Below are 27750 nucleotides of genomic sequence, written 5' to 3'. Positions count from 1 at the left end.
GACAGCGCGCCGGCCGCGCGCGCGCACTCGCCGCCCCGGGGCGCGCCGCCCCGCCGCCAGGTGGGAGCCCGGGTGGGCGGGGGGAGGTGCCGGCGGGGGGAGGGGGCGCCGGGCGCGGGGTGGGAGTTGTCCCGGGGCGGGGGCCGCACTCCTCGGCCCCTCCGCGCCGCCTTCCCCGGCTTCGCGCGTCCGGCCCTGCCCGGGACGCTGGGCCGGGCCCGACCCACACCCCCCCCCCCCCCCCCCCCCCCCCCCGCCCTCCAGGCCTCGCACGGACCCGCGGAGACCGGGAGCCCCGGGCCCTGGAGCGCCCCCTCCCCGCGGCGCCCGAGCTAGCACCGAGCAGCCTCCGCAAGGCGGCGCCAAGCGGGGCCGCCGGCGGGAGGGCGTGCGCGCAAAGCGGGGATGCGGGAGCGCCTTTGGGCGAACCTGGCGTCGGGCCCCGGGGCCTCTCGCTAGGCCCCGGGAACTCGGCCGGGGCTGCTTTCAGGCCTGGCTGGATCCGGGCGCGCTGGCGCATTATTGTCATTCATTCCCACCGGCCGCCCCTCCCCCCTCCTCTCCCCCCACCCCGCCCTCCCCTCCCCTCCCCTCCCCTCCCCTCCCCTCCCCTCGCCAGCCCGGGCTCCGGGTTTGCCCGAGGCCACACTCCTGTAGACACAGGTGCGCCTTTAAGTCAAACAGGCCACGCACCCGCACCCGCAGCACCCCACAAAGGCCCCCTTTTCAATCTGGAGTCTTCAGTCAGGACAGGCCAGAGACAGCCTGGCTCCCTCCCTCCCACAAGGGTCCTCATGGGAAAATGGGGGTGGTACCAAAACAGTGATCTGGAGCGTGGGGTCACCAGGAGGAGGGGGTTAATGTGAAGAACAAGATGCCCACCCACCCTCCCAGAGAATGTTCTGGACCCCTTGGGGGTAAGAGGCTAGGGCTAAAGCCCTGCAAGACAGTTAGCCAAGGTCATTCCTAGGACAATGGTCAGAAGCCCGACCAAGAACTTCCGTCCCCAAGCACAAGCCGGGTCCTTCACCTTGATCGTACACTGACCCCTCCCGCCCCCCCAACTCCAACTTGAGACTGCACAGAAAACAGCCTCCCGCCAGCTCTCTCCTGCCTTGCCCTCTGGGAGGATGGGTGTGAACTCTCAAGGACTCTCTGGGACGCCCCCAGAACCCCACTCAGACCTAAACAGGGCCCCAATCCCCTCACCCCCAGACCAGTCCAGCCTACTGCAGTTTCCAAGCCCAAGGGGCAGTCTGGCGTGTCCAAGGGGCCTCTACCCACCAGAGGCACAGACTTGCGGTTTGGCCTGTGCTCACGTGGTCCGGGAGGTGCCCTGCCAGCACAGGTGCCCGCAGGGTGGTGTGGGGCAGAGGCTCCGGGCCTCAGGATCCACCGGCTCCTACGTGCTACTGAGGATCTTGGCTGTGCAGACACCCTCCGGCCCTGGGAAATCTGGGCTTCTACATAGGACACGCGTGAGCAGGGACAGACTAGCGTCTGAGCACTTCCAGCCCAGGGCGAGGGCACGAGAAGCCATCCATGAGTTCCTGAGATCCTCATGGCCAGCACCGGGGTCCCTGCATGGATAAGGACCCACAGAGGGTCTAGAGGTGTGACGGCCTCCCTAGACAGGGCATGGGAGGCGTCTGTCTGCACTCTCCTGCCCGTGGGGAGCTGGTTCCCACATTTGCACGATCTGATTGCTTCCATCACTCTGTTTTCTAAATCTCAAAGTCTTTCTTCTTAAATGGATGACATTCGGAAAACATTGTAAAGTTTTTAAAAGACAACAGATGACCAAAAACCTGTTCCCCGAAGGTAACAGGATTTGCTGCAGTCTCTGTGCAACTGGGTGTGAGTACACTGCACAAGCACATTTAAATGCAGATGCTGACGGCCCGCTGGCCTCCAGGCCTGCACCACGTGTTCCGCGCGTGCTCTGTGCGTGGCCTGTGTTCCGTGCGTGCTCCATGCGTGCACTGTGTGTGTTCCGCGCGTGCTCCGTGCGTGTTCCGCACGTGTCCGTGCGTGTTCCGCAGTGCTCTGTGCGTGTCCGTGCGTGCTCTGTGCGTGCACTGTGCGTGTCCTGTTTGTGGTCTGTTTGTGCTCTGTGCGTGTCCGTGCGGGCTAACTACGCTTCGAGGGTCCGGTGAGGTTAGCTGTTTCTAGCCCTGTTCTGCTAACGAGGATAGCGCCGCTCAGCAAGAAAGTGCAGCCAGCTTGGGGCTCGCTCAGCCAGGGCTCCCAGCAGGCGGGGAGCACTTGAGCCCAGCCAGGGCGGGGGCCTGAGCACCTCCTGCCTCCGTTTGACCATTGTGAGTCAGACGTTGTGAGCCGCCAGCTTGCTGCTGGCTGATACGCCGGCCCGGTGGCCACAGGCCCCTCTTGCAGGACCTGATTAGCACCGCAGCCCCTCTGAGATGCCAGCAAGGGTTTTCTCCACTCAGGAAGGCCCGGCCTGGCGTGTGGTCCTGCCGCCGGGGCGGAGAGCATCGGGCTGTGGGGGAAGAGGGAAGTCACCAGAGAGAGGTCTGCACACTGAGGAACCACCCAGGTGTAGTATGAGGAGCAGGGCGGGGAACCAGTGCCGGCCACCTGTCTGCCTCCCCCTCCCCCACGCAGTAGGCTTTGGCGCCCCACCAAAGGGGGACGTCCTGCAGGTGGCTGCGTGCCCTGCGAACACCTGCCGGGGAAATGACTCCCCGGAGCTGGTGCTCCATCGAGGAGGGCTGCGGGAGCACCTTTCTCCTCCCTGGGCTCCCCTGGCCACACACACCCCCAAACTCTGCATCCTGCACGGTTTTCTTCCTGGGCCTCTGAACCGAGGGGTTTCAGGACCGAATGCAGCCGTCAGGTCTGTGCGCACTGCGACACCAGGTCTGGAGGACGCCGACCTCCTCCATCCGAGGCTCGTCTCCAACAAGGATTGAGGCCCAGCAAGCACACCCGAACTCACGCCTTGCTTCGCCAGCCGCCTCCTCGACTCCTGCCCGCCTGGGTGGCTGAGGGCCGTGTCACGGAGACGTGGCCACACAGAGCGGCTCCCCGTGCCCCAGAACCGCCCCTGCCTCCCCTGCTTCGGGGAACGTCAGCTCAGCCTTTGGGCGGCTCAGGCCCAACCACCTCGGACCCCTCCTCGTCACCTCTCTCGAACCCAAGCACTCCCCGCTGCCCTCCTGGTCCGACCCCCTTCTCCCCAAGTTACTGCAGCGGCCTTGAAGCTGGGCTCCCTGTCTCCCTACCTCCCAGTGCCCCTGCCCGGGTCTGTCACGGCACAGCAGCACAGAGATGGCTCGGAACGTGTTAGATCACATCACCCCTCTGCTCAGGTCCCCCAATCTCCTTCCCGCACAGAACTTGAGCCCAAGTCTTTGCGATGGCCACGACCTGGGTCCCCACCCCACACTCACCCCTGCCTGGTCCCCGTGCAGCTCCAGCATCAGCCACACCGGTTTCTGCATGGGCCCTCCAACTGCTGGCCTCCTTCTGCCCCAGGGACTTTGCACCTGCTGTTCCCAGTACCTGTGCGCCTTCTCCAGCACGGCCCCCCACCACCCCCTTGTCTCTGAGATTACTTACTTCCTTTGGGTCTCTGCCAGTCATACCTGGAGCCTGGGCCTTCCCGACCCTCCCATATAAAAGAGCCAGATGGGCCACTGCCAGCCAGCTCCCCCCGACCCAACCCTGGTGCTAATGCTAATCCACTCCCGACATGCACACCCCCTTCTCCCCTGCCCGCACGGGTACAGGCTCCCCGTCTTGCCCACCACCCTGGCCCTGGCCCAGTGGGATGCCCGGCACAGGTCAGGTGACAGTACCTATCTGCAGAATGTGGGAGCCTGAGGGGTGCTGTGCCCCCGTTGATGAGGGGCCGGAGCCCCTGCCCACCTGCCTGAGTTTTGGTGCCTCCTTCCTGCCCCTGGAGTGTCAGGAGTACCCAGTCAGCAGGAAGGGAAGCACCAGGCAGGGGACCTCAGGGTCAGAGCCCAGGCCAGGACGGCCGGCCAGCGAACAGCCCCATAAGTGATGGAGAGCGGCATTTCCCCCCTGATGTGCGCAGGGGCCTGTCCTCTCGGCGAGGCGAGAGCGGGGGGAGCTCCGGGCCGGGCTGTGCAGGGACCGCGGAGGGAGGGTGTCCGCCCCCCACTCCTGCCTGTTGGTACAGAAGCAACGACGTCGAAAAGCCCTTTGCTGCCGTGGCATTTGCATCCTCTCGCGAGGAAGCCTCTTTTAGCGTCCAAAGAGGAGTTTACTGGGGCCCAAAGGAACCGACTGACCGCAGGTCCCTAACCCTGCCTCAGAAGCTGCCCCAGGTGGGCTCTTCCCCAGCCACCGCCGCCACGGGGAGGGCTTTCCCGTGAGCGCCCGGCGGTCCCAGCATGGCAGAGTCAGGGAAGACCCTAGGCCTGACCCCGGGTAGCTGCCAGCAAAGTGGCGACTCTCCGATTCCACCCCACCCGAGGGAAGATCCGGGAGAGGCCCCGGCCGCCTGGTCTGCGGCCACACGCCAGCAGCCCACAAAGCATCCCTTTGTTGGGATCCTGCTCCCTGCCGACTGGGCGGTGCAGGGGGGCCCCCCCGACAGCCCCGGCTGTCCCCTCGCGGCCAGGGTTTGAGTGGGGCCCCCAGTCTCACCCCGGAGTCCGGGATCTCAGCGGGGGCAGAGGCCGGCCACGCCGCAGACCCCTACCCCCACATCTGCAGCCAGGCCTCCAGTTTTAGCAGGTGGGTGTTTGCCCGCCCCTCCCCCGTCCCCAGTTTGGGATTCAGATGGAGGCCACCACCCCTTTTAACATTAAACACTCCAACCTGATCCTGTAGCCCACACCCTCCAGGAAGCCTGCCCAGGACCCCAGGGTGGCGCTGCGGAGCCTTTGAGGGGAGCCAGGATCCATGGGAAGGGGTGGGGGGGGGGCAAGAGCTGCCCACAGCTCGTGGCCATCCTGGGCGATAGGGCATAGGACACCAGGCAGGGACCCCACGGACCCAGGCCACCCTTCCTACCAAAGCCCAACACAGGACATCTGGAGGGCAGTGGCCAACCTTAAACACAGCCCACGCCCCTCCTCCGGAAAGCACCTCGCTTTGGTTCCTGGCCCAGCTCCTGGAGATTGGGGGCGGATGGGGAGCTGAGGGCCTGCCCCCAGGGCAGCATTCTGTGCATTCCTGCTGGAGGAGGGGACAATGGAAGGTGCCAGCAGGTTGGGAGTCTCAGGGGCCTTGCCCCTCCCCCAGACCCTCCTAGGAAGGCCGGCAGCCAAACTTACCTGGAGGTCTGCCAGCTTGGCCTCTCACAAACCTTCCTGGTCCCTCTGCCGTTTCTGTCCTTACCACGGTTACCCTGGAGGATCGGCGGGAACCCCCAGGAGACAACAGACCCTCCACCCCGGGGGTCCCTCCACTCCCCCTTGGGGATGAACTGGGCTGCAAGGCACTTACGTGGGCCTTGCACGCAAGGGCACATGTGGTCACTGGCACCTCTTTTGGGGTGTCCTTGCTGTGCTCAGAAGCCCAGCGTGGCGTGCAGGCCGCGGTGGCTCCTGGCTCGGGCTGCCTGGCACCCCTCACCCACCGCCAGGTCCACGCCGAACGGGGACCAGGCTTGCTCTGCAGCGGACCTGGCAGCAGAGTCCCGGGGTCCCAGCCCCGCAGAGAAGGCCTGGCCAGGGCCTCATTCTGTGCTCAGTGAGTTCCCAGCAGGCCTGAGCAGCTGGCCTCTACCCGCTCCCCGGCCCTGGTCCTCCTCCCACCCACCCACACCCTCCTTGTAGCACACGGGCCACCGCCTGTGCTGGCTGATTGCCCCTGTGCCCACTGTCACAGGGCCTTTGCACCTGCAATTTCCCTGCCTGGGATGCCTCCACTCTGTGTTGGCAAGTGAACTCTGATCGGTTCGTCCCTTAGGTGGTCTCCTCAGGTGCTCAGGGAAGCCATCCCGACCCCCCAGGTGGCTCTCGCAGGGTTGGGCCCCCTCAAGGCAGCCACAGGTATGGCTATAGCACGTGGGCTAATCGGGCCCCTACCCAGGGTGAAGAGACACAGTTGCTGAGCTCTGGCAGCCCGGGAGGGTTGCGGGCCAGGCCCCTCGCCAAGGTGGGGGGGCAGGGGGCGAACAGGCTGGCTCGCCTGCCCCCAGAGCAGGAAGACCAGGTCATCCTTGAGCACAGCTGTGTGCCAGGCCTGGTGCTCGGCCACGGATGTGCTGTGGAGCGAGGTGGGCCAGGGCCGCAGTCCTGGGGCTTCTGTCCGAGCCAGGGGGACGGTCAGTTAAAAACGAAGCTAGAAAGTGCTGTGCGCACAGTGAGGTCCTTCACGCGGTAGGACAGCAGAGCGGGAGCCAGAAACCAGCCGGGGCGGCCACAGACTCACCTCCAGCTCTGCCCGCACGGACTGAACGCGTTCGGCCGGGAAAGGTGCGCGGGTCTCCGGTATCAAAGGTAGAATTGCGCACGGTCCAGCGGGTCCCCTTGTGGGTACGAACCAACATTGCAGGCAGGGGCTCGGAGCGCTGTCTGCACCCCCACATTCGCGGCACCCTTCGCAGCGGCCAAGGGGTGGAAACAACCCGTGTCCTTCGATGGGACCGCCGGATGTCGTCTTTCTTACAGCAGAACGGTGTTCAGATTCCGCTTACGGGAAATACCTAAAGGGTCACGCTGCTGGAGACAGGGCGCGGTGGGGGAGGGGGAGGGGGCCCTGACCGCTGGGTTCTACGAGACCCACTGGGGACTCCCCCGGAGTCCAGGGAGGGCTGAGCTGGTGAGGACCCCAGGAGATGGAACCAGGGGGAGGGAGCAGGACGGGAGGCCTGCTGGGGGGCAGTTTGGGGGAACGTGGCCTCCCGTGTGGGCTGCGTGAGCCCCTGGATAGTTCCCGCTGGAGTCAGAGGCCCCGGGAGTCAGACCAGATGTGGCCAGGGACCAGTGCGCGGGGATGCAGGGTCTCTGCCGTCACCTGTGCTCACCGCTGCCCCAAAGCCAGTGGTCTGTGAGCGTCTGGCCACGCGGTCGAACTGCCCTCCACCAAAGACCTAGTGGCTCCCCGAGCCACGCTGCCAGCTTGGTCCTCCCCCACTTGCTACACCTCCTCCTGGGCCCCCGTCCTGCTGAACCACAATCTGCGTTGCGCTGCCCCCCCCCCCCACATGACCAGTGTGCACATTAGGATCTGAGGTGCGCTGGTCCACACCGGGATCCGTGGGGAGCGCCGTCGGGCCCTGCCTGGCCTGCCCTCCACCCCCGTGGGCCCCTGCCTGAGACCCACAGGCCCTGCTGGCTGCCAGCTGTGGACCCGGAGCCCTCGGGGATGGATGGGGGGACGTGATGGCTCAGACCCCAGACTCCAGGGAGCACAGTCCCCAGGCAGGACCGCTGGACCTGGGGTCTGCACGTGCAGGCTCTTTTGCCAGGAGCTTTCACCCACTGTCAGGCAGCTAGAGGGCAGCTGGGCCCCTCAGATTCAAATCTGGGTCTGGTCCTGTGAGGAAAGCTGGGCGCTTGCTGGTCTGGAGGCACAGAAAGACTAAAGCCATTCAGCCAGAGGTGGTGGGGCCAGCGCAGTGGGCCCGGGTGTGCCCACCAGCAGAGCCCTCCCCTTGGGGTTAGGAGGGGACACATCCGCTCTGCTCTCTTGCCCTCCGACCCGCTGGACCCTCCTCTCCATGCCCCGCTGCCTCTCCAAGGGCCGCTTCACCTTGTCTGTATGGATCGTGAGGTTTAACTCCTCTGACGCGGTGACTCCTCTCCGTGCCTTCACCTAAATCCTCAGCGTGGGCTGCGCGCCATCCCCCACCTTGGGGCTTCCCACTGAGCCCCAAGGCTGGGAGCAGAGTGGCCTCGAGGGGCACGCCTCCTCCAAGCCCCCAGCAGCCCTGCTCCTGGGCCCACCGCAGGCATGGCCCACCCCCAGACGGGCCCCTGGGGGTGGTGTGGAGCATGGCGGGGTGATGGGCCACCCCAGCTGTGGCTCCCACTCCTCCTTTGCCTCCACTGCCATTCTGGCTCGCAAGACGTCCGAGTTCCCCGGCAAGGGGTCTTGGGCCTGCTCTCTGCTCAGACGGGCAGCACAGAGGAGGCCCCGGGCCTCTGTGCTCCAAGCCCTGACCCAGGTGACATGCCTCACCTAGACTCTCCAGGGCTCTGGAGGGCAGGGGGAGCCCATGACCCACAGCTGGTCATCGACCGGGAGGAGCTGGTAGGAGGGCCCATGGAGCGAGCCCCTGCAGTCACTCCATGTGGCTGTCCCAGGCAGGGTCCTCCTGCTCACAACCTCGCCCCCACCCCCCACCCCGGGGGGAAAGGGATGTGTGCTGTCCCTCGTCCCTGCCTGTGTGTGGCCATGCAGTCACGTGTCCCAGAACTGCCCTGCGGTCTGTGGGGTCCCCTCAGATGGCCACGGTCTGGGCTTCCCCAGGGAAAAAAGCCAAAAGTGACAGACGGTGGGGGGGGGGGGCAGCCCTGCCCCTCGAGGACCTGACTGTCTGCTCTGGGTGGTGACTGGGGCTGCAGGGGAGACTGAATCCAGCCCTGCCCTGCCCGGTGGACACCAGGGCCCTGGTCCCTGCTGGCCGTGGCCACCATCCTCGTCATCTGTCTTTTGTCCTGGAAAATTCTTCTTCTTTTTTTTCAATGTTTATTAATTTTGAGAGAGGGGGTGAGGAGCAGAGAGAGAGTGAGTGAATCAAAAGTCAGATGCTTAACCAACTGAGCCACCCAGGCGCCCCATCCTGGAGAATTCTGGGCGAGGCCCTGGTGGTTCAGATTCGGGCTGCCCACATGAGGTGGTCAGCCTGGGGCAAGGGCCAGGGTGGGCCTTCCGGTCACCAGGTGTGGCCTTAGCTCAGGCCTGGCCTACGTGCTGGTGACACGTCCCCATGGCTGCTGGAACCCCTGCCCCACCGGGGAACTGCCACAGCCCTGTGGCCACTGGGTCCAGGTACCTCCTTGTTTTTTAAGTTTATTTATTTGAGAGAGAGAGAGAGAGAGAACGACACATCAGGGGAGGCAGGAGCCAGGTCGAGAGTGTCTCCCCAGTGAACAGAAAGGGCGAAGGTGCTTGAGGGTGTGGGGTCCCGGCCCCCGCTGGTGGTGGAACCTGCCCCCTCCCCACCCCCCACGCTCCACACCCGGCCCCAGCCAGGGCATCCTGGGCTGGGTGCGCCTGGCTCCAGACAGGTGTGTGAGCAGGGGCAGACCCTCTCCTTGACTCCCCTCCAAAGCTGCGCAGGGGAGGGGGTTTCCCCTGGGCATTCCGCCAAAGGCCCGGACAGACAGCTGGGTTGAATCCTCTGGATCGTAGAAGCCACCTCTCCCAAACCCAGGCAGAGCAGGCTCGTTCTGGTCGGTTGGAGCGTGTGACTGAGGCACAGTAAGAACCAGACGTTCCTAAACTTCCCTGAGGGGTCACAGCTTGTCAGCCTGCACCGCGGCCACCCTGGCAGAGATGGGCTTTTCCTCTGCCGGCACTGGCTTAGTTGGTGTCGGCACACAGACCCCGCTCCAGGCTGGAGGGGGGGGGCGGCCCGGCAGCTCGGCGCTGGGGCTGGGGCTCGCCCCCTCCACTCGCCGGCTTGCTCGCCAACCCTGGGCCCCGCGGCTCCGCTGAGAGTGGGTCCTCAGGCGGCAGCTGGAGACTGCTGAGCTCGCCTGTCCCCCCCCAGCTCCCCCAGCCTCTGCTTCCGCCGGACCCCCTTCTGCAGCCGGACCAGCGCCCCGGGACCCTGCGGCCGGAGGGGGACTGCTGTGCACCGGGGCCATCTGAGGCCGCGCCCCACGGGGCCCGGGGACATCTGTGAGTCCTCGGAGGCGAGTTTGGATCCCTTACACAGAAGGAAACTGGGTGAGTATTTTGGTTCCGCGTCAGCGGCGGCGGACTTGGTGGCTCTCCGCGCACGTGAATTAGGGCAGCACCGTTTCGGCTTCTGCGCGCCTCCCCTCAGTTTAAATCGGATGCTCCCATCTCCTTCCTCTTTTGTCCTAAATTTCCACCGCTTTGTGCAGCTGCACAGCAGCTGTGGCTTCCTGCTCTCGAGAAGGCTGAGGCGCGGGGTGGCTTCGCGGACTCCCCTCCTCCCAGGAGGGACGGCGGAGCCTGGCCCGGTCACGCCAGGGTGGGTGCAGCAGCTGGGGGACACTCTGTGCCGCCTGCAGGACACAGGCGAGGGCCGGGCACACACTGCCCGGAAGCGGGCCTCGGAGGCGCAGCCGGGGACGCCCAGGGAAGACCCGTGCGAGGGCACCGGGGGCTGGGTCCGAGGCGGCGGCTACCTGCCCAGGAGAGCTCGGCAAAAGGCAGCCGCCCATCCCCACGGACGCATCTGGAGGGAGACGCTCCGCCGAGGACACCGAACTCGCAGAGCACGGAGTGACCCTGGACACGGTCGTGCAGAAAGCGTCAAGGGCCTACGGGCACGAGAACATGCCGTCCTCAGGGTCCACCCCGAGGTGAAGGTGTTAGGACGCGGGGCCTTGGGGAGCGGAGGGGGTCGTGGGGTGGAGCCTCAGGGGAGGGACTCCAGAGCTCCCTCGCGGCTCCCGCCGCCGCGGGAGGACACAGCGAGAAGTCTGCCGGTGCAGGACCCTGGCCTCGCAGCCTCCAGAGCCGGGGTCATGGGGCCGTCGGTGGTGTTGGGTTATGGCCGCGGGGATGCCCTGAGATAGGACAGCTCTTCACCCCTGTTCGTCCATCCCACAGCTGTGCCAGCATGCCGCACCCCCGGAGGTCTGGCCACCTACCCCTGAGGTCAGGACCTGGAACAGGTCTGCGCCACGAAGGGCCTTCCTGCCCTGTCCCAGGGCCATCTCACCTCCCTGACGCAGCCTCGGCCCCTGGCTTCCACACCTTCCCCAGAAGAGGACCACCCAGAGCTCTGGCCCACCGGGGCGGTCTGGGGACGGACATCAGAAGTCCCCCACCTTCCCCTCTGCAGCTCCTGCCAGTGGGAAACACCTGCCCCGGCTGCTCTCCCGCTCTGGGAAGAGCCTCGTGCAGCAGCAGCCCTGTCCCCTCCGGACTGTGAGTCCGGCCGCTCTGGCTTTCCTCTCCCCCGTCTTGCAGGGAAAGCTGGTCCCGGAGGGGGGGAACACGGCACAGCACAGCGTCTGAGAAACAAGGCCCTTATGCGGGTCAGCTCAGGACCATCTGACTCAAATGCGGGAAGGGTTTCAGCTTTCTACAGCAATCTGTTTTCAAGGCCGGGACACGGGGACAGTGGCCATGGGGGGCTCCCCTGTCCCCTCGGAGAGCACCTGGGGAAACACCGGTGCCGGTGGGCCGGGCCAGGACCCGTCCACCCCGTCCTGCTCGGTCTCTGGGTGAACAGAAAACACGCCTGTACGCAGGGGCACGCGCACGTGTGAGCGCACACGCACGCACACACACGCACACCCCAGCCACGCGGCGGGCTGAAGGGGCTGCACTGCTCTGAAATGCACGCTCACCACACGCGTGGTGCTGAGCACGGGCTGAACCCACTCCAGGCTGTGTCATCGGCAGGACCCTCGCGCCGCATCCGGGAGCCTGGAGCCGCGAACAGGGGGCGGGGCTAGTTGAGCACAAGTAATTCCTGTTACCCTTACGTCAGGCCGTGTTGTAAATAACGAACTCACATTCTATCACCCAAGGGCTGCCCCTGCCCCTGCCCTGTGCGGGAGGAGAGTTCTGGGGGTCCAGGCGGTGGGAGAATGGAGCAGGGGTGCGGCTGGGCCGCTGCAAAGACCTGGAAACGCACCACCTCTGCTCACCTGAGTTGGCAGGGCGTCGGGGGGGGGGGGGGGGGGCCCGGGTGCCTGGGGTCGGGGGACTCCCGGGGAGGACTCCTGACCCCAGTGAGGGCAGGCAGGTCGCCGTTCCCTGCCCTTCTGAGACCGCGGCACCCGGTGCAAAGGCCCCGAGGCCTCTTCTGGGTCCACCTGGAAGGAAGGGGCCCGCAGCCCCGGCCCGGCCTCCTGTGCCCCGGTGACCTGGACCCGGCCCCACGATGGGGGCACCTCGCCGGCACCGCACAGGGGACGCACCTCCACCTGACTGCTCACTGCTCTTCTCCCCGTGACATCACCGTCGGCCTGGACTGATTGATCTCCGCATGAATATTCACGCGGCATTTCAGCCAGGACTAGGCATGAATATTCTCAGGAAGGGGACTGGATGGCGGTCAGCATGCTGATGCCCACGCGCCGGTGAGGCTTGCACATCAGCACATCGGCCGGCGGGCCTGTGGGCTTTTGTCTGAACACTCGCCCACGGACAGGACTGCCACTCAGAGGTCGGTGGGGTGCCTCAGGCCCTGCCCTGCCCAAACACACAGACCTCCCCACCCAGCGACCTAGCCTAGCCGCCCCACCCCATCTTCCTGTGGCCTCCCTCCTGCCTTTCCAGACTCCTCCTGGGCCTCCAGGCCCACACCGGTCCCCACCCTGCCCCAGGTGTCTGCCCCCAGCCCACGGCCCCCTCCGTGACAGGTGACAGGCATGCTGAGGAAAGGCCCGTCTCCGCTCAACCCCGTTCACAGGGCGCCAGCACCTTCCTGGCCTGGGGCCTGCCCTCGGTGCCCCGCCCCCCCAGCCACCTGACACTCTGGGCTTCCCAGCACAGTTAGGAGCAAACCAGGCCCATGCTGGACCCTAGGAGGTTCCGGCTCGTGCCCCCCCCCCCCCTCCCGGGCTCTGGCCCCAGCTGCCCCCCTCAGCTGGCCAGGCCGGAGCCAAGGACAGGCCAGCACTGCATCATGTCCCCGCCCAGGGCTGGGGAAGCGTCCAGCCCCAGGTCAGGGTGGTAGGCGAGCTGGTCGAACTGGCCAGGGCTGGAGGAAGTCTGGCCTGGCCTGGGCTCCTGTGAGGCCGCACCGGCCCAGGAGTGGGGCTCTGCCCTCTCTTGGACAAGGGCGCGCTCGCTTCCCGGGCCCAGGTAGCCCTGCTCACCGCGCACCCTCCTCTGCGGCAGGCCCTCCCCCAGCACCAGGCGCAGAGCCGGCCACACAAGGAGCGCCACAGCAACCCTGCCAGAGGCCCCGTGTGACACAGCCGCCAGCAGGCCTGGGCACGCTGCCCGCGGGGGGGGGGGGGGGGGGGGAGGGGGGGCGAGGGGGAGGGGCGCAGCCCAGGAGCCGCTGAATCAGCGGCTCCCTCCCGCCCTCCCTGTCCCCTCCGGGCAGGGATGCTGCTGAGGCAGGGCGCTCCCGCCTCTGGGAGCTGTCAGGGAGGCGGCAGCCCCAGGCTGGGATTTCTGGAAAGTGGCTCCCGGGTGCAGAGCAGCGGGCCAGCCTCGAGGGGATGGGAGGAAAGGCCACCCTGGAGGAGCTGGCCCAGAGAGGCCCTTTCCTAACAGCACCAACGAGGGAGAAAGGAGAAGAAAGCTCGCTCCCTTCCCAGAAAGGGCTGAATCAGCACCGAACGCCCTGCCATGCGCCAGCTCCCTCGCCCAATCGCACGCTGGAAGCGACAGGGACCTCTCAAGGTCAGGGACCAGCCGTATCTGTGCAGGGAGCCCCAGCAGATCGCCCTGTCCTCCGCAGCAGCCCCCGGGGGAGGGGGTCACGCTCCGCTCCAGAGAGGGGCCGTGCCCACCCCAGCCGTCCTCCCGGGTGGGGCTGTGTCCTCCTCCCGCCATGCGGCTGGCTGCCCCCCCCCTCTGCCCCGGGAGGGGGGTGCAGGGATGGGGAACGATACGGGGGACCGACTGCCCCTCGAGGTGCGACCTCCTCAGGGGCTGCCAGAAGTGTGCAGAGAGAGCACGAGGTACCCGGTCGGCTGCCCCGGGGTCCGCACGGCACCCAGACTTTCTCAAATAAGCATCTGGTTTCCAGAAGCTCCCAAGTCACTGCCCCTCCTGGCCGCCATCCCCTCTGACAGCCCCTCGCACCAGCCACGGAGGAGTCAGGCCCTGGGAGTCCCTCGGCAAAGGGACAGACTGGACAGCGAGCCTGAGCGCACAGGAGTGTCCAGAGGCTTCTCCTCCTGTGTCCCGGCACCTGGCTCCGGCCCGCAGGGACCCAGCACCTGCACCTGTGTTCAAGGAAAGTGCTTCTCCGGTTCCTCCTCGCCCCGCCCCCGCCCTGTGCCTCCCTTTGCTTCTGTCCTCACCCTGGCCTCCCTGCGACCTTGCCAACTGGACCATCCTCCTGCCTGGCTTCCCTCTCCCCCACACCCACTGCCTCCGGGCCAAGCCCCAGCCCCCCCCACCCCCCCAGCTCTCGGGCAGGCCAGGTTCCCAAATCAAGGGCCTACTCGCCCCCACCTCCGACCTGTCCCATCACCGGGGGCAGCACTGCCACCTGCAGAACCTTCCAGATGCTCTCTGAGCCCATCTTCTCCCACCTGGAATCCCGCATGAGCACCAGGGACCCCCCCCTGCCCTCCCAGCTCACTGGCTCTGGGGTCTGGTCAGACCAGCTCCGGCTCCTGGCATTTACCGGCATGGCCCTGGGACCTGTGCTCAGGCCAGGCTTCGTCTCCACTTGGCCCCGGCACCTGCCTCCTCGTGGCCAGCCTCCAAGCCTGTAGGTCGTTCCTTTCTTCTCGAAGATGCCGAGCCCACTATGAGCAGATGCTCTGCTCTGAAGACATCTCAGCAGGAAGCCTGCTGTCCCCAGAAGCTGCCCTCACGGGTCACCCTCCCCAGCTGAGCCAGCCACCGCCTCACGTGGTGCCCCGGGGCCCGGACCACTCTGAGTGGCAGCTCCTTAACTGAAACCTCACATCCCACTCCTGCCGTCCACCCACCCGGGACCCTGCATGTTGTCCTCGAAGAGAGGGGCTGAGGGCAGGGGTGACTTCAGCCCCGAGGTGGGTGGGAGTTGGCGGGAAACCCCTCACTGGACGGCACCTCAAACCCCGAGGGCTCGCGCTCACCGAGCACCATCACAGCCTGCTTGGTCCGCTACCTGGGAGCCACGGCACCCGGGTCAGGCCTCAGCGTCCCGCGAGGCCGGTGGCGCAGCAGCGCCCCCGCCACGCAGGCCTGGGGCGCCTGGGAAGACAGCACCCCCACTGGCCTCAAACCAGGCGAGGCCCCGGGAAGGCCGGCGTCCTGAGGCTTGGCGTGCCGGGGACCACACCTACAGGTGCACACCACCTCCTGAGCAGCCTCTGCCACTCTCGGGGATGTTACCAGCTCTGCCATCGAAAGCTACCCCCCGCATGACTTGGATTGTTTTCTTCCGAGAAAACCCTCCGTTCCACAAGATTCCGGAAGCCGCAGAGAACGGCCTCTCTGTGGCACTTTCTGGCTGCCACGGCAGCGTGGAGGGATGCTGCCCTCGTCGGTGAGCTGGGAGAAGTCAGACACGGGCGTCCCTGCACAGAAGGCAGGAAACCCTGACAAGCTGAGGGTGCTAAGTGATCAGGCGTCTGTCATCTTTCCGAGTGTTTGGTCACTTACGCTTTTTTTTCAGTAGGCTCCACACCCAACGTGGGGCCTGAACTCACCACCCTGAGATTTGAGACTCGCACGCTCTGCGGGCTGGGCCGGTCGGGCGCCCCGTGTGCTCTTGGTTAAACAAGAACCACGACTTTAGTTTTCAGCCAGGGTTTTCTCCGCACACACGTATCTTCCCCTCAAGTGGAACTCACGCTGTGCTCACTTCTGTGACCTGTTTCCACTCGCCGCACGGGCGTCCCCTCGCCCTGTAAGGACCCTTCACGCCCATCTGCTGGTGGGAGTCGGCCCTCGTGGACCCGGCCACGGCCCCCCACCAGCGCTGCCACTGTGCCTGCCATCCTGACCGCGTCCCCAGGACTCCGAGGTCGAGGTGGGCCCGCCAACGCCCACCACGTCTGTTCCTCCCCGGCATCATAGAAGACTGCTTTGACACGCTCCCATTGTTACTTGTGACAGACACCATCTGCGACGTTTTCGGTTGGTTACATCCTTAAAAACTAAAACAAGATTTTGAGCTTCAAACAATCACTCCGTCAACATGTTAAAAAAATAAGTTTAATGCAGGTGGCTCATTTCAATAAAGAATTTGACAGGCACTCGAGACGCGGAGTATCTTTGTGTTCAGCGCGCCACCCCCTCGCACGGCTGGACCCCTCCTGCCGTCCTGACTTCGTGGACACGTGCCCACCCCACCGACGGGAGCTCTGGGGGAATCCGAGTCAATTAACACGAAACAAAACTTTGAGGAAACAGCATGACTTAGTGCAAAAGATTCTGCGGCGCTGAGCAGTGGCGTGCACGCAGGTCAGCTCCCCGCCTGCCGTCCGGGGAACTAAAAGAACGGCGAACCAGAAGCCTTCGGGCGGCCCTCGGGTCGGTGATCTGGAAGCTGCAAGTCAGAGCACGGTTCACCGCCGAGCGCCCTTCGCCTTCTCCACCTGACTCGGGGCTCTCTTCCAGTGGGACCCAACCGTCCGACAGCTCCCTACCGCCGCCACCGGACTGCCCGGCCAGGCAGGGCCAAAGGGGCACTGCCCACACCCGGGGGTGGGGGTGGGGACAAGCTAGGGTGAAACGTGGGTCTGTCACTCCCTAGTATGGGGCTGTGTCCTGTCCCTGGTCTCTGCCTGTTGCCCCAGCACAATTATTCAAAGCGCCTTCTCACTTGCCAAGAGACCCACAGTGACTACTGAGCCCCCAGGCCACTCTGTCCTCCTCTGACAGACAAGGCCAAGGCCAGGGGTCCGGGCAACACATTGGCCCCTGCTGGACTACCAGCCCTTTGTTCTCTCCCGCCCCCCGTGCATTTCTGCCTTTCACTCCACAGCTGCTCTGGCGGCCACCAGGGCAGGAGCACGGGGCTGAACGTCCCTGGCTTAGAGGCCCGGCCCTGGGGCACACGCATAACTCTAAGAGGTGCTTTTTACACAGAAGCTTTGCTTGTGCTTCTGCGGTGCCCGCTCAGGCCGTGCTGCACCTCCTCGAGACCTCTGACGTCAGCTCCGTGCACGTGTGGTTCCCTTCCAGCCACCGCTCCGAGGAAGAGAAGCCAGAGCCCCTCCCCCAGCAAGGAGGGAGTTAAGCTGCCTCCTCAGAAATCCACACTTGAAGAGGCTGTGGCATCCAACCTGACGTCAACAAACCGGCCGAAGACGACGGGCCTGCCCCGGACCCAGCACTGCCCTGGGCCGGCCCCTGATCTAGGGAAGCTGCCAAGGCCGCCCGCACCCCCACCAGACTGCATCTAAGCAAACCAACAAGACCCTGAAGCCTGGCCTGGGACGCAGGACCCCCTACGCCTCTCAGGGTCGCAGACGCAGAGTGTGCGAGCCGTGCCCGGATTCGGTGGCCCAGGGCAGAGGGAACAGCCTCGTGGCAGTGTGGGACCTCAGCACGCTGAGCCCGACGCTCCCCTGAGGCTGGGGCAGGGACTGGGGGTTCGCGGGAAGGGGGCCGGCGGCTGGCCAGGACAAACTCACACACCCCGGCCCACGCCTGTGTGCCGGACAGGCGGCAAGGACACACAGGCTCCCCCGGGGCAGATGAGGCCAACGGGGCCCACCCTGGCAGCGCGGGGGCTGGAAGTACAGGCTGGCGGCCACGGGCGCTGTACCTACAGGGGCACACCAGGAAGATCGGGGCGGAAATCCGGCAGCAGAGGGGGCACCGGCGTCCCCTTCGCCGCGCAGCCTCAGCCCCCCTCCCCCGCGCAGCCTCAGCCCCCCTCCCCCACGTGCTGGCGGCGGGGCGGACGCCTCGGCCGACCCCCATCCGTGAGCCGGCTCGGGAAGAACAAGGACCTGACCTACCCCGTCGAGGAGAACACGGCCACAGGCGCACCCACCGCCACCGGTCGGGCCAGAGAAACCCCAGAGCCAGGCCCGCCGCTGCCCCTCACATGTCCACGAAGACCATGAAGCACCAGCCCAGGCCCCCAACCAGCAGCACGGTTACTCGGATCCCGTAGATGAGCAGCTCGTTCAGGAGGCGGAAGTCGACGCGCCGGCGGCCAAGCAGCAGCAGCAGCACCGACAGCTTGAGCTGGAAGCGCAGCAGGACGCGCACGCCCAGGTACTGCAGGCAGAAGAGGGCGGCCAGCGCGCCCCACAGCGTGGCCGTGAACAGGCTGCAGCTAAAGTAGAGCAGGAAGCGGATGAAGCCGTAGAGCCAGCGCGCCCGGATGTAGACGTCGAAGTTGTTGTACTTAGTGCGCGCCAGGCGGGAGGTGCGCGCCGGCCCGCAGGCTGCGTGCAGGCAGGTGGTGTGCGGGCCGTGGAAGGAGCGCACCCGCCGCGGGATGGGCATGACCGGCATTGGGGCCTGGGCGGTGGTGCTAGCTTGTGGCAGCGGTGGTGTCCGGGCAGTGGTCAGCATAGGCGTCATGGGCACCTAGGCCTGGAAGCCAGCAGCTGAGCCCTGGGGGAGGCGGTGGCCTGCAGGAAAGCGACAAAGAGGAGCCGGGTCAGCCCCGGGCCGATGTGAGCAGGTGCATCCGTTCTGGGAAAGCAGCCAGCCCTGGGGCCGCAGCGGAACTGAGTCTAGGTCAGGGGGAATCTGCTGGGGCTGGGGGGGAGGGGGGAGGGGCGGGGGGTGTTGCTCTTTCCACAAGCCCTACTGGGGACACTTCACGGGGACACAGACGGATGAGTTCGCCTCAGCAACTTGACAGGCCAAGTGCTGCAGACAGCGGGTTGCGGGGCTCCGAGGTCACCTGCTGGGCCTGAACCCTGGCGCGGTCACCCACTACGAGCAAGCTGGAGCGGTTTACGTCACCCTCCCATCCCTGCTCTGCAAAGCAGGGATGCTCGCTGCGCTGTGCTCCCCAGGGTGCTGGGGGGTTAGCTGGTGGCCGTGCCCGGCAGGCGGAGGACAGCTGACTGCCAGTGGTGCCATCACAGGCCCACAGATTGGGCGCAAGGAAAGGAGAAATAAATACCAAGTGGCTCTCTAGTAACTGCCACTCACAGGTCGCCTAAATAACTTGTGGGTGGAAAAACATGCAAGTACAGGACGTGTGAGACCAGGGCGGCCAGGTTGGTTGCGGGCTCGGGAGACACATCACACAGGGGCCCTGCCGCGGGGACCCGGGGTCTGCGCTGAGGGCCGCGGAGGCGGCGGCCGGGCGCGTCCAGCCCTTCCCGCAGGCTTGGCCAGAACCCGGTCCCGCGCCTCCGGGCGGCTCCGCGCGGCTCGCCTCGGCCCGGCCTCGTCCGCAGGGTCCCCGCCCGCTCCCTGCTCGTCGCGGGGACGCGCCCGCCGCCGCCCCCACGCACGGTCCTCCGGCGCCGGCGCCGCGGGCTTCCGAGGCGGGCGAGGACCGGCGGGGACCCGGCACGCGGCGGCCGCCCGCCACCCCGGGGCAGGCCCGCCCGCCGCTCACCAGGTGCCCTCTCCGCGCCGGCGTCGGGGGAGGCCGGCGGTGCGGGCGGCCGGGCCGGCGGGGCCCCTCGGCACGAGGGGCTGCAGGAGCAGGGCGGCCGCATGGTGCCGATGGCGCGGCGACTGCGGGTCCCGGCCGCTCACGCGTCCCCGCCCGAGGGCGCCCCGGAGGGCCCGGGGCTCGCGCGCCCGGCGGCCGGCAGCGTTTGGCCCAGCGTGGGAGCCGTAGCGCCGTCCCTCCGCGGCCACCGTAGGGCTTCCCTCCCACCCCTCCGCCCGTGCCGACACCGAAGGCGCCTCCCTTCCCCCCTGCTCGGGCCGACTGCGAGCGGCCGGAACGCGGCCCTTCCCCAGGGCGTGCGTGCTTACGTGCCTGCGTGCGCGCGCGGCCCTTAACGTTGCCGACCGAACCCTCGCACCGCGTACGCCGCCGGCGGCTCGCTCTGTCTTGCGCAGGCGCAGATCTTGGGCAGCTCCTCCGCGCACGCGCCGCGGTGCCCGAGGCGGCTGGCAGTGCGCAGGCGCGCGTCCGCGAGGGTTGGGCTGCGAGCGGCGCGCACCTCGAGTTGCTGCTGAGGGTCCACGCTGGTCCCGCACCGGCCGCGGCCGTTCGCGTGTGCGACCCGCAGGGCTGCGGCCGGGCGCTGGGACGGGGTGGGGGGGCGACTCCAGCCGCAGCCCTGGGCTTGCCCCTTCCTGGGACAATGAGGATGCAGTGCAGACTTAAGCGTTTCGACCCGACTGGGTGTCATCGTCGCGGGGACGCTGGGTGCCCCTAGAGTGTCCGAGTCCTCTCAAGCTTGGGGGTCTGCGGGCCACACACTCGTGGACGCGGCTGTCTGTGCCACCGGGGGCTGGGCTTGGTCGCAGTTGTCTGTGGACGCTGATGGATACCTTCACGGTAGCTGCCGGTGGGCTGCTCTCCTCCAGGCTGGCCACCGGGCTCTCCCCATCCGCTGGCACCCCTGAAGTTAGCCTAACCCCAGCGCACTCACATCCTAGCTCTGACTCACTGGGCATGCGGTCCTGGCTCTCCGCTCGCGCCCAGCTGGTGGGGAGGGTCTGGCAGGGTCAGGATGCGGAACTGGTGGGGGGAGGCAGGTAGGCCTGAGGCCGGGAGAGGTTTGAAAAGTGCCCACAGCGCCTGTGAAGGGGCAGCGGGAGAAGATGGGAGAGAAGGGGGAGATGTTAAATCTTTCTTGAAACGCGGTCTTTCTGTGGCCTGGGATTTTGCAGTGGCCCCTGCTCCACCCTCCACCCTGAGGTGGTGGTTTTCCTCTCCAGCCCCGGGTCCAGTCCTCTCCCCTTGGGACCCCCCCCCCCACAGGCCCCCTCCTGGGCTCTGTGAGGAGGCCCCATTGCTCTCATACGTGACCCTTCCCTTCACACTTGCTTGTTCTGCTCCTCTGCTGCTTCTCCACCTGCCGAGCTCCTACTCACCCTTCAAAACCCCGGTCAAGTATCCCCTCCTCTGGAAGGTGCCTCCAACCACGTACCCCCCCTTCCCTGGCACCCATTACCCCTCCTGAGTGTGAGTGGAGGGGATTCTGTTTACGCTCGGCCATTCCTTTCTTCCATCCCCAAAGTTCCGGTTTGGTTTATAGACCTATGTCCCCCACTGGCTCAGTTTTCTTATTATGGCCCACGGTGAGACATTTCTATTTTGTGATCCAGTGGCCCACACACGTGTTTAAACAGCTCCAGGGGCGCCTGGAGTCTGTTAAGCGTCTGACTTCGGCTCAGGTCATGATCTCACGGTTCGTGGGTTCGAGTCCCGTGTCAGGCCCTGTGCTGACAGCTCGGAGCCTGGAACCTGCTTCGGATCCTGTGTCTCCCCCTCTCTCTGTCCGTCGCCTGTTCACACTGTCTCTCTCTCAAAAGTAAATAAACATTTTTTAAAAATTCAACAACTCTAGAAGCTTCACAGAATAGTACTCCGGACCACACAGTCTGATATGTTCTGTTGTTTCACTACATCAGGATGCTGCTACCTTCTCAGCTGGTTGAGCATCTGGCTCAAGTCATGATCTCGCGGTCCGTGAGTTCGAGCCCCGTGCGGGCTCTGTGCTGACAGCTCAGAGCCTGGAGCCTGCTTCGGATTCTGTGTTTGCCTCTCTCTTTCTGCCCCCCGCCCCCCCCCCCGCTCTCTCTCTCTCTCAAAAATAAATAAACACTTAAAAATTTTAAGAAAAAAGACGCTGCCACCTTGCCACTACAGGTACAGAGCCCTGAGGAGAGTGAGGACAGGGCTGTGTCCTCAGGGCCACCTCGGTGGCAGGGCCAGGGGAAGCCCCTGAACACCTGCTGTGTTTGTTTGCAGGCCCTTGTTTGGGGGTCCGGTGGGGATCCCAATCTTGCTCTCCATCCTGAGCATCCCTCCTCCCGGGCTCAGCCCCGGGCCTCCCCCCGGGGGTCAGAGCTGCAGCCGGTGGCCTGGCGCCACCTGCTGGGATGCTGCTGGGGTTGCCACAGAGCTGGCTGCCCAGATTGGGGTGGGGAGAGCTGGCAGAAAGGGTCTGGGTCAGTTGGAGGCTTCAGGGCAGGGCCACAAACTAGGGTGCCCCAGACCGAGCCTAACCATTTCTGTGTCGTCTGTGGCTGCTTTCCAGCTGCCGCGGCAGAACCGAGCGGCCCCCCGAGAAGAGAGCCAACGGCCCACAAACCTGAGGACCCCTACTCGTCGGCCTCTGTGAGGTTTGTTGAGCCCTGCTCCCCCGTTTAAACACGGGGAGGACGGCTGCCGTTCTCGGGTCGTGTTTTGACTTCCCAGGCCTCGGCAGGGGTCAAGCGTGGCTTCAGGCTCACAGTAACAGCGATGTCATTTGCCGTGTGTCCTTCAGGGGGAAGGCTTCGTCTCAGGGATTCCAGGGAGATCGCGCCTCCCGTGGTCCGGTCAGAGGCCTGAGCAAGCCCCCCAGCTCACAGAGGGGCTCGACGGCCCCGGTCTCTCGCACACAGACGTGGGCTGGGACTCCGCCCCTTGGCTCCGGCTGCCTTATGACCAGATCTGAGCCCCAGGGACCCCACTTCCGGGGATGGGTCAGAGGCTGTGTGGCTTCCACCTCGATGTCCTGACGCCCCCTCTCCGCACCCGCCTGCTGTGCTGGTGGACAGTGGGTCACGTGGGGGACCCGCAGGGGCCCTGTGACAGGCACGTGGGGGCATCTGAGGGGTTCGTGGGGAGGCCCTGTGGGGGGCTTCAGTGCCCGGCCCTTCTGAGCCCAGCCTTCGTGTGTCCGGGGAAGGTACCAGGCCTGTGAGTGGAGGAGACTCATGTGATCGCGTGGTGGTCACGTGTGGGCCGTACAGGAAGCGTGTAAGGGAGGCAATTTGGAGGGTTCGTGGGGGGCACATGGGTCTAATGTGGGGTGACATGGGGCTGTGTGGCAGGCACATGGGGTACGTGGGAGGTATGTGGGGACTGTGGGGCACGTGATGGTCACTGCCGAGCGCTTGTGGGGGTTGTGGGGTTCATGTGGGGGGCACGTGGCGGTCACGTAGGGGCTCGAGGGGGACTCACACCTGTGTGCCACATGTTGGGCGTGTGGGGGGCACGCGGAGGGCATTTGGGGAGGTCGCGTGGAGACGCATTATTGGGGGCCCCGGTGCCCTGCCGTGTGAGCGTCTGGCGGGGGCATCAGGCCTGTGAGTGAAGGTCGTTCAGGGCCTCGCCCTTTGGCCGACCTAGGCTTTCGCAGCTGAAACCCCAACGGCACAGGGCAGAGAAGCCCTGCGCGGGCGCTGTCCGGTCCCGGCCGCGGAGACCCTGCTAGCGGAAGGAGATAGGTGCTGTTTATCAGTACTAGACTCCGGCCGTCTCTTACACGCCCGAGTGGCTCGAGTGGGGCAACGTGTCGTTTCAAGTCCTTACAACCGACTTGAGAGGAAGTGGCCTTGCCTCCTGTTTACAGGAGAGATTTTGCTCATCAGGTCTGACGGCCGGGATGGATTCACCGCCCACAGGTGGCTTCCGTCTGGCCCCTGGCAGTTTCCCTGCTGGTCTTGGTTGTAGAATCCCAGCCCACGTGGGGGCGGCAGGGTGCCCCGCTGACGGACCCCGGCCTGTCCCGTCCCTCCTGTGCCTCCCGCTCTACGTCCGTGATCCCGCACCCGATACTCTCCTCATCAGGGTGGGCCCTGGGCTGGAGTCCCGGGGACCACCTGCCGGTCTGTCCCAAGGGCCGGTTGGACGCCCAGAGGTTGGTCACCCTAGAAACGCTAGGTGGCATTCACAGAGGCAGTGCGGCAGGGTGATCGGGACCCAGCCCGCCCAGGGGGGCTCCGGTTCCACGGCTTTCTAGCTGTGGGCAAGGCGTCAGCCGCGCCCCCCCCTGTCTCGTCCGTCAGGCGGTGGCGATCGGACACAGGCCTCGACCTTGCCCTGGGCGTAAAGCCGGTAGCTGGTGCCAGCTCTTGTGGAGTCAGCCTCCAGGGTGGCTGATCGCCAGCCCGCAGCGGATAGGGCTGACCTGCGTGGCCAGGAGGGCAGGGCCGAGGTGACAGTGACACCCCCATCTTGTTCTGTCCTGGGTCCCTCACGGGGACGCTAAGTGATTTCGACACGGCCGTGTGCGAGCCCCAGAGGGAGGCCTTGGGAGGAACGAGCCCTGCCCCGTGCCGGCGTCTGGGACGTCCGGCCTCCAGGATGGGGGGGATTCGCGGCTGTTGTTTGGGAGCCGAGGTCCGTGGGGCTTTGACCGGCCCCCTGGTGATCGAGCACATGTGCTTATCATCATGTTAAGCCATCGCGTCCTGGGGTGACTTGGGCAGCCAGGGTGGCGGGCACAGCTGTGAGCGGTGGCAGTGGCCAGGCCACCCCGAGCGCTTCCCGACAGCGTTAGTCACAGGAACCTGCGAAGGCTGCTGCTACCGTCCCCGCATCGCAGGGGCTCAGGGGGCCAGCCCCGGACTCAAGTCCTCGTCGGCCTTAGGAGGGGCCGGCCTCGGACACAGTCCCTGTGCCGAGCTGGCCTGAACGCACACAGAAGTGTTCCTCTTTGGGTGTCGGCTCTCCGGCGGGCCGGAGCAGGGCAGACAGGCAGACGGGTCCCCTGTTCTCGGTGGGCTTGCTTCCTGCGGCGGTTAGGGAGAAGGGATGGGGTCTCACTCACCTGTCCTCCCCTCCTCACTGTCCCCGGGCTGGCCGGCTCTCTCCTGTCTTCCCAAGTCCAGGGCAGGCTTGAGCTGGGCATCAGTCTCAGTGTGGCCAGGGCAGGGAGGCCCTCTGCCCGCAGGCCCCCATCCCACCCTCGGGCTGAAGCTCCTGAGGGCAGAAAACTGGTCCCTCCTGTGTCCCAGGTGCCTGGCACCCAGCAGGGCCCGGTGTGGACTGGTCGGCTGGCGGATGAAAGTGCCCGGTTCGCGCTGAGCATTCCAAACCAGAGGCCTGGAGGCCTGGCGTCGTCCGGTGACAGCCATGGGCACGTAGGGCATTTAGCCCTCCCGGCTCCAGTCTGGGCCCCGTGCACACCGCCCTCGAGCAGGGCGGCAGGGGGCTGCTGGAGGGAGGCGGGTTAGGCCGGGTGCTGGGGAAGCACGCAGGCCACCTCTGAGGACCTTGTGAGTGACACGGGGGCCTGCCCAGGGCTGCTGGGTTATGGTTTATCAATGACACGGTTGTCCGGATGTCACAAGTGCCCTGGCCCCAAGCTACGAGAGGCGGCTGCTCCACATTCGGATGAATCTCTTCACCTTCCTAAGAGCTCAGCCTTCGTCTGCGAGCTGGGGAGGTAGTGTGGCCCCAGCGGCAAAGCCCTTAGCCTAGGCTGGGGCAGAATCCGTGCCCAATAAATGCCACACCGCCACTGGGAAGCAGGCAAATGGTTGTGAACCAACGCGGTCTTAGCGCGCAGACAGGGGCCCGGCCTCTCAGCGCAGTAAGGCGGAGGCCACGCAGCCCAGCTTCTCGGTGGCCCGCCCCCCTCCCCGGGCAGCAGGCCTTATGCCTGCTTACTTACTGGATGGGCCCTCCTAAAACCCAGGCCCAGGCCACGAAGGGGGCACCGGAGGCTCGCTTTCGAGGCTGGCGCTCACACGGGGCCCGGCCCCTTCCGGCCGCCGCGTCCCCGGGCCCAGGCCGTATTTTCTCCTGTGCTAATTTCACAAAGACATGCTCCTACTCCTGTTGATTGAACAGTTCTGTGCTGACAGTGGAGAAGATTTGCTGCAGAGTTTATCATAACCCCAGAGCATGGGCGGTTTGTCTGGCTCTCAGGAGCTCGGGAGGGAGGCGGATATATTTTATGGCGCACCAGGAAGACAGACAGACGCATTTATGTGTCACTTGTTGCGATACAAATGCTAACTTGTACTCCTTCCAAAACTTTTAATGAATTGTATATGTTCCGAGAGATTTATAGGGTGAGCGGAATGGCTCAAAATGTTACTTTTAACATATTTGTCACTTAGGCAACAGCACCAAAAAAAAAAAAAAAAAAAATCTGGAAGATATTGCATTCAGAAATAAATCACAAATAGATGCATTTTAAAAGAGGTTTATTTTGGCCGTTAATGGTTGATGGGCCCCCCAGTGCAGGATTTAAAGTTAAATTATGCAAGATCAAAAACAAACCTTATAATACTTAATCAAACATGCATAAAACTGGCAGGTCCAATAAATTCTCCCAATTAACTTGCTTCAGATTGTGATTGCATTTGCTAATTTAATCAGCCCCAGAATAATCGGGAGGCCGGGAACTGATGAGTGAGTGAGGGTGTGCACGCCGAGGGAGAGGAGGGGCTCGGAGCAGCGGGCAGGAGGGCCACCGAGAAAGGCGCTCTTTTCCGTGAGGCCAGCGATCCCCTCTTCCCGGCTCACAGAGGAAGAGCCTATCAGCCGGGCACCCGGCTCAACTCCCCTCGAGCGTGCGGTTCTGGACGAGCCAGACCTGGGCATCACCATCTGGAACGAATTCCTCTCTGGGTTTGCTGGACTCCAGGAACCCCGCGCTCTCGTCAGCCGCGGACGCCAGCCCCTTCCAGAATGTGCTTGGAACGTTCTGTCCCGCTGCCTCTTCCCCTCGGAGCCTGCCCATTCCAAACTGATTCTTTTTTTTTTTTTTTAGGTTTATTTATTTATTCTGAGAGAGAGAGAGTGCGAGCAGGGGAGGGGCAGAGAGACAGGGAGAGAGAGAGAGAGAGAGAGAGAGAGAGAGAGAATCCTGAGCAGGCTCCACACTGTCAGTGCAGAGCCCGACATGGAGCTCGAACCCACGAACTATGGGATCACGACCTGAGCTAAAACCAAGAGTCGGATGCTTAACTGACTGAGCCACCCTCATTCTTGATTAAATGAGGGTTTTGACTTAACTGCACTTTGTCCTTTTTCGGGGGTGGGGGGGTTGCACAGTGACAGGCAGACAGGGCAAGGAGGAGCCCACGCCCTCGCCTGGGCCTGCAGGGAGAGGCCGGTGTCTCCAGGCCTGGCCCCCGAGGTGGCACACAGCTGAACTCGCTGAGCTGGCTCTGCTCTGCCAGGGAAAGTGTTTATTTTATTTGTCAAAATAGAGTTTATGTTGCAAACCTGGCTATGCATTCTGCTTTTTCCCCTGCTTGACCTTAGTATAGAAAGAACATTTTTCCACGCCCGTGAACACCCTGTGGCGTGTAAGGGCCGCGTGGCGTTTATTCCGGCAGCCGGCGCCCCATCATCTACCTCACCGTTCCCCTCCGACCGGACGTGTGTCGGTTGTAAATAATGCCGTGATGAACATCCTGGGACGTAAATCTGTGGGCACACACTTCGTGTTTCTTCCGGATGGGTTGCTGGTGTGGGCTGACGCTTCGAGGCTCCGGGACGGAGACCCTCCAGCCCCCCTGCTGCACAGATGACCCAGGGCCGAGCCCCTGCTGGGGGTTCCCTGCCGAGCTCTGCCACCCCCCCCCCCCCACGCTGTCCCAGGTACAGACTCAGTGTCCTGCGAACCCATCAAGGGAATGACACCTCCTGTTGTTTCCAAAACAAGCAGCGAAGAGTGTCCGTAGCACGGAGACAGGAGGCTGCCTCCTTGTCACCGTCACCGTCGAGGGGCAGGCTCCCGTCACCACCGGCGAGGGGCAGGCTCCACGGACGTCTGTGAGGAGGCCTCGGGGGATGTCACGCTCATCCTGGGGGCTCAGGGGCGTCTCCGGAAGGAAAGGCCCGAGGGCGCCCCAGCAGAAGCGGAGAGGGTGATGGTCTGTGACTCGCCCGACGACGGGCCCACTTGCTCGCCATGCTGCGTGCAGGTGCAGCTGGCCCCGGCCAGGGGACGCCCGAGTCCAGCCTGTCCCCTGGAGGTCAGCTCACAGAGGCACCGAGTTAATCAAATCACAGACAGCGAACCAGGGAAGCGTCACCCAGACTCGAAAAACAAATCCCGTGGGATCCACTCACAGGAAGCCCTGAAGGACTCAGGCCCACAGATACAGGTGGCGGGAGGATGGGGCGGGGAGGGGATCCGTGTGTAACAGGACAGAGTCCTGATCACGTTCTGGGGACCGACAGAGGGGACA

At 65.0% G+C, this 27750-nt stretch overlaps 2 protein-coding genes across 5 annotated transcripts; one reads left to right on the top strand and one right to left on the bottom strand.

Moving 5' to 3' along the window:
• Window positions 1–11551: 11551 nt before the first annotated feature.
• LOC147575166 (uncharacterized) lies at window positions 11552–15064 on the top strand. The gene is made up of 2 exons (XM_086684518.1): window positions 11552–12265; window positions 13327–15064. Exon 2 carries the CDS (start codon window positions 13402–13404, stop codon window positions 14329–14331), a length of 930 nt encoding a protein of 309 aa, XP_086540644.1. The 5' UTR covers window positions 11552–12265; window positions 13327–13401; the 3' UTR covers window positions 14332–15064.
• An 850-nt stretch (window positions 15065–15914) lies between these two features.
• Window positions 15915–19738, bottom strand: TMEM250 (transmembrane protein 250). Of its 4 annotated transcripts, none has more exons than XM_086684521.1 (2): window positions 19631–19738; window positions 15915–18311 (listed from the first exon to the last, which is right to left on the bottom strand). In XM_086684521.1, exon 2 carries the CDS (start codon window positions 18259–18261, stop codon window positions 17773–17775), a length of 489 nt encoding a protein of 162 aa, XP_086540647.1. In that variant the 5' UTR covers window positions 18262–18311; window positions 19631–19738; the 3' UTR covers window positions 15915–17772. The 4 variants fall into 4 exon arrangements, with proteins under 4 accessions (XP_086540647.1, XP_086540646.1, XP_086540645.1 ...); XM_086684520.1 differs by having other exon boundaries at window positions 19627–19715; XM_086684519.1 differs by lacking the exon at window positions 19631–19738 and adding an exon at window positions 19259–19583.
• Window positions 19739–27750: the final 8012 nt, after the last annotated feature.

Source organism: Puma concolor, chromosome D4, assembly GCF_028749965.1.
Source record: "Puma concolor isolate L17-30 chromosome D4, mPumCon1.1.hap2, whole genome shotgun sequence".
Lineage (NCBI taxonomy): Eukaryota > Metazoa > Chordata > Mammalia > Carnivora > Felidae > Puma > Puma concolor.
This window is presented reverse-complemented; position numbering and strand designations above follow the sequence as displayed.